At 38.7% G+C, this 9,040-nt stretch overlaps 2 protein-coding genes across 4 annotated transcripts; one reads left to right on the top strand and one right to left on the bottom strand.

Moving 5' to 3' along the window:
- The first annotated feature begins 821 nt into the window (after positions 1-821).
- Positions 822-5,358, top strand: LOC108117457 (CCR4-NOT transcription complex subunit 3). Of its 3 annotated transcripts, none has more exons than XM_017229875.2 (10): positions 822-1,358; positions 1,435-1,532; positions 1,601-1,750; positions 1,821-2,630; positions 2,696-2,765; positions 2,827-3,045; positions 3,226-3,369; positions 3,732-4,330; positions 4,395-4,604; positions 4,664-5,358. In XM_017229875.2, the coding sequence occupies exons 1-10, from the start codon at positions 1,334-1,336 to the stop codon at positions 4,760-4,762; spliced, it is 2,424 nt and encodes an 807-aa protein (XP_017085364.2). In that variant the 5' UTR covers positions 822-1,333; the 3' UTR covers positions 4,763-5,358. The 3 variants fall into 3 exon arrangements, with proteins under 3 accessions (XP_017085364.2, XP_017085363.2, XP_017085362.2); XM_017229874.2 differs by having other exon boundaries at positions 2,827-3,168; positions 4,401-4,604; XM_017229873.2 differs by having other exon boundaries at positions 2,827-3,168.
- A 659-nt stretch (positions 5,359-6,017) lies between these two features.
- On the bottom strand, positions 6,018-8,393 carry LOC121530514 (protein-associating with the carboxyl-terminal domain of ezrin-like). The gene is given in 5 exon segments (XM_041819678.1): positions 6,018-6,379; positions 6,381-7,501; positions 7,503-7,862; positions 7,925-8,193; positions 8,252-8,393. Coding segments are annotated over 4 exon segments (1,983 nt in total). The 5' UTR covers positions 8,135-8,193; positions 8,252-8,393; the 3' UTR covers positions 6,018-6,087.
- Positions 8,394-9,040: the final 647 nt, after the last annotated feature.

Raw genomic sequence — 9,040 nt, 5'->3', positions numbered from 1 at the left:
TAAGTCCTTAAATTTCCATTGCAACATTTTGCAGGGAAATTTATTTTCTGAGATTGTGCAATTGAGCCCATTCTAGCACGTGCTTCTTTGTTGCCGCTTGCTGCCTTGTTTCAAAGATTTTTGATGAAATTGTTGACTTACAATAGGAGCAATAAGCTCTTGTATCATCTCCTGGAAGTTTGCGTAACTACGCCTTGAACTCACTACGTTGGAACCAAGCATCGCGAAAAATTTGTTTATATTGGACTTTCGGCATTTTACCACTCGCTTTATTAAAATTCACAACTCCACATTGCTGGCAACACTTTAGCCAACATATCGATCTTCGATGGCACTATCGAATAGAAATATATTCACGATCATATGAAACGCACATAAGCATCGGCAATAAAAGAAAAAGCTCCGAAATTTGCATGCCATAAAGCATATTTTTCATACGAAACAACGCGTTAATGACATAAATACATTTAAAGCTAGAATATGCTAGATGAATTTTAAAGAAAGCTATATTTCAAGCTATAAGCTAGCGGCAGTTTTCAAGGGTTTCCAGTTTAAAATATTGAAAAAAATATTTCTTTGTATGTCATAAATATGTGTCATTCACTCCAGGACAAGTAAAAATCGTATTACCTTGTTAGTCACCTTGTTAGTCACTAAAGATATGAAATACTATCTTTGTCTAATAGGCAGAAAATGCTAAATGAATTTTCTTCAGTTGTGCCATAGTCTGGACAGGGCCTACATTTTGAGATCAGGGCTGCTCAGTGGCAGGCATGACTGTCGATAGATCGATATATTGTCTATTTTGTATTCCTGGTCGATATTTCAAGATGGCGGAATGTACAAGGAAGAAGAGAACGAAAAGCAAGCGAAAAATCTATCTATATGAGTATATTTAAATGTATACATGTGCAAATCAACGAATTTCTAAAGACAAAGCACAGAGTTAATTTAAAATTAATCAATATTAAATATATCCAAGCGCAGCTGCCACGTTGTATGACTTTACCTTACCGTAAAGCTTTGAAATTTGTGCAAAACCCTAAATTTTGCATCCCCGTACTGCCTAGTTTAGCCAAACAGCAGGAAACGCAACTGAAAACATTCCTTTGGCTGAACTGCAGGAAATATTGCTGTTGTTCAGTGGTAATTAAATGCGGTCCTGGTGAGAAGCATTTAACATATTTTAAAAACTCCGCACATTTTGAAGCCACGCTACGATATTTATGTTAGTGCCCAAGCGTAAGGGTGTTTAGGCAAATTACTGCAGCATCTAACAGCAGACTATGTTTAACTATTTTCGTTACCAAAACCTAAAAGAGCACACATAGCTATGGCTGCGACGAGAAAACTTCAAGGTAAGCAAAAGAAACTAACTGTTTAAAATAGTTCCAATTTCTCAAACAAAATGTACAACTTGAATCTTGAGAACAGGCGAAATTGATCGATGTCTAAAAAAGGTAGCAGAGGGAGTCGAAACGTTTGAGGATATTTGGAAAAAAGTACATAATGCGACAAACACCAATCAGAAGGTAAGTTTAAGATGTTCAAGATCATAACCTCTAGCCCTTTCAAAATATTTATAATTCATTTGTATTAGCAAAAACATCTGCAGGAGAAGTATGAGGCAGATCTCAAAAAGGAAATTAAGAAGCTTCAACGATTGCGCGACCAAATCAAATCTTGGATTGCATCGGCAGAAATAAAGGATAAGAGCTCGCTTCTAGAGAATCGAAGGCTAATTGAAACTGTAGGTTTTTTTTATTTGTGGGGTTTTCCGTACTTTTTGTGACTACGCATCGAATTATTTTTTTTTTTAGCAAATGGAACGCTTTAAGGTAGTCGAGCGCGAAACAAAAACCAAAGCCTATTCCAAGGAGGGGTTGGGGGCTGCACAAAAGATGGATCCTGCTCAACGAATCAAAGATGATGCCCGCAATTGGTTAACCAACTCAATAAGTTCACTTCAAATTCAAATTGACCAGTATGAAAGTGAGATAGAATCGTTGCTGGCTGGTAAAAAGAAACGATTAGATCGAGACAAACAAGAGCGAATGGACGATTTACGGGGAAAGCTGGAGCGACATAAATTCCATATAACAAAACTCGAGACCCTGCTTAGGCTTCTCGATAATGACGGTGTCGAAGCGGATCAGGTAAACAAGATAAAAGATGATGTTGAATATTACATTGATTCATCGCAAGAGCCGGACTTTGAAGAAAATGAGTTCATCTACGACGATATTATTGGACTCGACGAAGTAGAACTCAGCGGCACGGCCACGACGGATAGTAATAACAGCAACGAGACCAGCGGATCCCCAAGCAGCGTTACCTCCGGAGGAAGTCCGTCACAGTCGCCTGTCACGGTTCAACACATTTTGAACACGTCCTCGCAAGCGGCTGTTAGTAGTTGCAGTAGTGCAACTAGCGCTGCATTGTTCCAGCAGCAACAAGCAGCAGCCCTATCAAATGGAAACAACGTAGGCTATTCAAGCGACTCTGGTGCAGTTTCAGCATCAACATCAGTTTCCATACCCACGGATCTGGGAGGCGGCACAATTGCAATTATGTGTGGTGGCGACAAACGCAACAAGAACAGCGAAAGCAATGCCAACAGTAAATCCAAAGTGTGTATTATAAACGGATTTCCAGTGTTTTGTATACTTCACGCAATAAACGATTTACTTCACAGTCACAACCTCAACAACTTATTAAGCCAACACCTGTGCGTGCTACGGCTAAGCCGCCATCGACTAGTGATAGTAAGTTCTGCAGATTAATTTGGTTGGGTGTCTGTTTCACTAATAATTGGTTCTTATGCAGACAAGATTATCAGCTCAACTCCTAACAAAAACCAGCAACATTTGCCCACGACGGCTGCCATAGTCGCAGCTTCCGGGCTCCAAACGCAGAACAGTAGCAGTGGAAGCGGAAATTGTCATACCACTGTGGGAACGGGAGGAGCACAGACGTCAACTAGTGGTCATATTCCCGCGGTACATCAACACGCTCCAACGCCTGGACAGAGCGCTGCTATGACAGGTACAACAGCCGCGAGTAATGTATGTTCGGCGACGATCGCGAGCACTGTCAATGTTCAATGCCCATCTGTGATCCAAGCTACACCAACAATTGCGTTTGCTGCTGTAGCAAAACACAATACATGTGGGTGGACGAATTTGATATCTATTGTGCTTACTAAAAAGACTATCATTTTTCTAGCCCTTCTGGAAAATGGTCCTGTTTTGCAGCATCAACAAGCAATAGTTCCAACTGTGGCAGCTATCGTAGGATCTGGAGCGCAGGCACAGCAACATGTGGCACAGCTATCAAATCTTCAAACAAATCCCTCACGCTTACAAAATGGTTAGATATTTTTCCCGTACTTAAGCTCTTTGCGTAAGATCTTATCAATTTATAGATTTATCTTATAAAATTACGTCTACTTTTCGTAATTTAAAAAATGAAAAAGGATAAACTTCAAAATTCTAATCAATCCTTTTTATTGTGGTTGCCCGTATGAACATAGAATATATTGTATTTAGTTGATTAGAAATGTATACTACCTATTAAATACATTTCAACTAGTACATACCGCAATATAAAAATTATAAATTGATATAATATAATTATCGTATGCACATTTCTTCATATGTTAAAAAATGTAAAACATGATTAATCTGCAGAATTAAGCCTATATTAATTTATAAACAATAATTTATTTGCAGGTCTGCCTGACTCAGACAGTAATAACGATAGCAGCAATGTAGTCGATACGATTTCCCTTAAAATAATGGCACAGGAAGCCATTAATCGATCTGCGATCGTTAATAATTCACAAAATCAGCAGCAATCGAGCAACATCGACACAAGGCAGTCACAGAAATCACTCCCCCAAAATTTCAACTCGGAAACGAATGCCAATCAACAGCAATTGACATCACAACAGCAACAACATCTTCAAAATACCCCCGTTTCTACGACAGCGATTGGTTCAATTGTGGGTACGTCACAAGGATCAGGAAACATCAACGGACCTACAAGCAACAGTGCTCTCATTAATCTAACAAACGCTGCTGGACAGCCAATCAGCGGCCACGGCAAAGCTCATGCGTGCCAACATCAGCAGATGGCCACGACGGAAGCGCACATTCCCACATTACTTGGAGTGACACCATTAGGGCCAACGCCTCTTCAGAAGGAGCATCAAATGCAGTTCCAAATGATGGAGGCCGCCTATTATCATCTTCCCCAGCCCATGGACACAGAAAAGCTCCAGACTTATTTTCATCGCGCACCAGTGCCTACGCCACCGCATTACCCACAGGTGTGTTATATTTACCAGAATTAGTATATGCATGAACTACCATATCTTATATATTTTTATCAAGGCACAGCTGCCAATATACGACACCGTTGAATTCTATCAACGCCTCTCAACAGAGACGCTTTTTTTTGTATTCTACTATATGGAAGGCTCCAAGGCTCAATATCTGGCGGCCAAGGCCTTAAAAAAGCAAAGCTGGCGTTTTCACACAAAGTACATGATGTGGTTTCAAAGGCACGAAGAACCCAAAATTATCAACGATGATTACGAACAGGTAAGCAATAAATCTCCGATAAAAAGAGCCTGTTACCTAAAAAGTATGATTCATTTTAGGGTACGTACATCTATTTTGACTATGAAAAGTGGAGTCAAAGAAAAAAGGAAGGATTCACTTTTGAATACAAGTACTTAGAGGACAAGGAGCTGAATTGAAAATGTTGCAGTGTGCCGATTCGTCTTGTCTATAAAAATCAATACATAAAATAAAAACAAATACACATCCACAATCTTAACAAAAACAATGAAATAGACCCAGAGATGAACTAAAAAAATAAAAAAGTAAGGCAACTAGCCGTAAGCATAAGTTTAAAGATAAATGAAGTATGATACTTATTCTGAATGCATGTTTAAGTCCATTTTTTCAATTTAAATGTTTCATTGTTTGTTACACTCGCCAAATTTATGCGAATGTTAAACTTGAGATTCAAACAAAGTACATTTCTCTAAAGTGTCTTTTTCATTTGAACTAAATATATATATTTCAATGAATTTATTGGTTCTCATCACCTTCCGATTCGCATATTTTATAAACGCATTTACCGAATGCAGTCATCTTTTAATAACAAATAAAAATAAATAAAAAACGATATCTTGGATATGAACAAATTATAAATCTTAAAAGAATTAGGTAATGTTTTTACGATTTCTAAAATTTTTATATCGGTCATGATCTGCTAAAATGTAAAAAAATATTTAATTATGAGTTAAATGAGTTGTAAGCATAGGAATAAAGAAAAATTTGGAAGCGAGTTTCCCAAATTTTTGTTTTTTCTCATCGTTTGTCATTATTATAATATAGAAGGAAATGGTGAATGTAGAGGGAAGGATTTTCAGCCCACAAGTATATAAATAGCCATGACAATCATTCGTAATTTTCTGAACTCTGATATCTCGGGAACTATAAAAGAAAGATTAAACTGAGCATGTTTTGTATGTGAGTGAGTACATACATATGTATGTATTTTTTTTTTCAGAAGTTGGCCACTTCCACCAAAAATTCGGAAAACTAAAAATGCCATCTCCGTCGGTCCGTATGATAGAACTATGGGAGCTAGGAAAAACAGCTACTCCAACAAACCGAGTAAAACAGTCCACAAGCCTTTTGTTTTGACGTTTCTTAATCAATCCCAAAATACGGTTAGGATTTTTACAATTTTTGGTATATGGATGACAACCCATGTTACACAAAGTCAACCAAAAACGTATGCCTTATCAAAAATTCTAACTCTTATAATTCCCAAGATTTAAACGCTATTGCATGCTTTGTCCTAACTTTCTAGCTCTTTAAATTGGCCGAAATCTCAACTGCCAGTTACGGGTATCAAATAGTCGCGGCACTTGATTAGGCCATTTCATCTTGTTTTCAAAAATGTAAACAAACTGGTAACTGGTATTAAAACAATACACATACAGGCAAACATAAAAATTTATTAAATAACTTGCACCTGAATTTAAGAATATATGGCATTCGTCGTGTTTCAAATGTCATCTTCATTATGTTCGTCATGACTCCAACAATCTACATCATTAACGTTCTTTGTGAATTCATTAAGAGCAGCGAAATGGGTGTTATTGCTCTTTGCTGTATCACAGCTATTAGACTGTATCTCAATGATGGGCTCCATGTCTTTAAAGAAGTCCATCTTGCTAAGCTCTGATATATCGTTTACTGGATGCACTTGAATGTCCAGCGCACTGAGATCATCGATAACACTACGTTCTGTTTGCGACAGTGATTTGTTTATCCCAAGTGATACATGTGAGGGGGTATGCGTAATGTAAAGATAATACACCTCGAGTTGTTTGGATCTTTGGGGTCGATGTTCTACTATTGATTTCAAAATTGTGTACTGTATTATCCTCCGCTGATGAGAGCTGATGCTCGCATCTAGTAACCCAATCAGAACAAGTCCCCTCCCTATCTAGGCAAAGTGATTTACCTGTGGCATATTCAGATGGTTCCCTCACGGAGTCACTTCTCTTACTTAAATCAGTATTCTCATCTTCCCCTCCGTCTGGGCTAAGGCGAAGCGATGAGGGAGCAACGTTGTTATCCGTTGGCAACGGACTGCCGGAGACCATAAAATCTTCTTCCGCGTCAAAGGACCTTGTATTTATTAGGGGACTAATAGACCGCGGCTCTGGTAAACTATTTTGAGAATTTGTTAGCACTGCGGCGTGAGGGCGGCCATCAGAGAAACAGCGGACACGATCCCCTCCCAAAACTTTATTAGCTCCTAGTATGGGAACCAAATCAGCCATGCATCTCAGCGTTTTGGCAACTAAGATGCTGTTGGTATCGCGCATAGCAAGCTGTAAATGAGGAAGAATATCATTTAGAAGCTGTTCGTTGCTTAATAAGGGAACGTAGTCCATAAAATAGTCTAGGAGTATCAAACGAATTTGTGCATCACGCAAGCGAAACATCTTTAGTATCTGTGGCATTAAATATTGAACGTAGATTTGTGAAGAAAACAAAGACCCTATCGCTTTATCCATAGTCTTTACTCGTAGTATATATGGAGTCACGTATTTCTGTGCAGTAATATCTAGCAGAACCATTCTTGAAAGCAAGTTACAAGCCAGCTGCGAAGCAACAACTTGCTCGTGAAAGATTCGTAGGCGTTCAATCAAATTTTCAAAGAATTTCTGGCGCTCATGCACCGACTTTAGCGGCAACTCAACGAGAAAGGAATGTATTAGCACGAATTCGTGGTTAAAGAATGGGTGAAGCAGTATGGCGGAAAGCCTGGGCCTTAGCTTAGTGTTTTGGTGTTTCATGTGTGAGCTGCAGTATGTAAGAAAATCCTGTGAATATGGAATGTCAACCCCATCATTAGTTTCAGTCCTATAATTGCCCAATACCTGCTCACATAAAATTGCAAAAAAAAAACTGTTCAAAGTTTTCTGGACTGATGTTCGGGCCCATAAAAGAATGAGCCAAATCAATCAGCTGTTGGTTGACCTCTGTGGCTCTCCAAACGTATTGAAAGCCAGCTAGTCGCCAGCTGCCTTTGTCCGTTACGTAAATGGAATGTGTGCTTATATTTAAGTGCCTGGCCAGAGCCGTCTCGATTAAAAATATAAGGCCACATAATATCGTCCGCAGGCCAAGACAGATCTCAATGCCGCTTTGCTGGCCCAGTACCTCGCTAAGGGGCCTGACTCTCTCGGTTGCAATATGTTTTTTCCCTGACTGGTCCCAGGTAGCTACATATTTCAATATACTTGGGTGGCGATAGACCATAAGGTTCTGGTAAAAAAAAACAGTCGATAAGCCTTTGTTTTCTTGTCATAAATTCTAAACATACATACTTTTATCGCTCTTTCCATTGGACCCATTCCGTGAGTCCATACATGCCTCCTGACGAAGAATTTGCTCTGGAATATAGAAAGAAGCTGGGTACAGCCTTCATCGTTGAAAGTTGTCTGTGACTCTGCGTTATATAGTTTCCAAAATTCATTTGACTCTACTGAGTTTTTTTCAATTATTAAGCCATTCAGTTTGCTGCCTTCATTGCCCATTGTTGTTGAAACTTAAATCGAGACTTTTACAACTGCAAAATACTCAATATTAACTTAAACTTCTGGAAAAGTTAATTATGTTTATTATTCATTTTTTTTGTTAGTCGATTTAATTACTTTTTGTGAGACAATGTGCTGCAATTGCAATACGGCCCAATTTAGCCATCAAATTATTCTTATCGTTGGAGTGATTTAATATTTGGCACCGTTTACACTAGAAGTGGAAACCAAGTGAACGAGAGCGTAAATAATTTTAATATATTTATAATCCAAAAAATCTGAACAGCGTGTAAATGTACCTCAACATCACAAGGGTATAAAATAAAATTAACTAAAACTCTAAACATATAAAAAGATTGCATATAAAGGAATGACGGAGTAATTGGAGCATAATTGTTTTGGTAAAACTTCTGCAGTAGATTTTTAGCAAGCTGCGGCGACTCAAAAGTCTGTCACTGCATCGGCATATTTACCTCCCGGGCTGCCCCTTGCACAGTATGTAACTTCAAATCTAAATTTAAAACAGTTTTTATTTATATTATTTTTGTAATATAAAAAGTCCTTCCTTATGTTGTTGTTTCGAGATTAAACCTTGTATGTCTCGGCTTCTTATCGGGGGATCGGGTTCCGGCTAGTCGTCGGGTTCTCCCAGGTGTGAGTAGACCACGATAGTTGGATCTGTCGGCATACAATATTTATTTTTTTTTAGACCTGGTGTTCATTCGGTGGGACGAAAAGAAGCAAGGGCTATGGCCTTGTTGTTTGGGGCCGCGGAATACACCTTCCCGACCTTGAGCTGCTGGCCGTTTCACGGCCGTCTCTGGTATCGGCATCTGCTGCTCCTCTCTATCACCGGTACTGTTTTGGTAGTGTCCATTTTACTTTATTTTAGCAGACCATAGTAGA

The sequence above is a fragment of the Drosophila eugracilis genome, unplaced genomic scaffold (assembly GCF_018153835.1).
Source record: "Drosophila eugracilis isolate 14026-0451.02 unplaced genomic scaffold, ASM1815383v1 contig_1763, whole genome shotgun sequence".
Classification (NCBI taxonomy): domain Eukaryota; kingdom Metazoa; phylum Arthropoda; class Insecta; order Diptera; family Drosophilidae; genus Drosophila; species Drosophila eugracilis.
The sequence above is the reverse complement of the archived record's forward strand: the minus strand, read 5'-3'. Positions and strand labels throughout refer to the sequence as shown.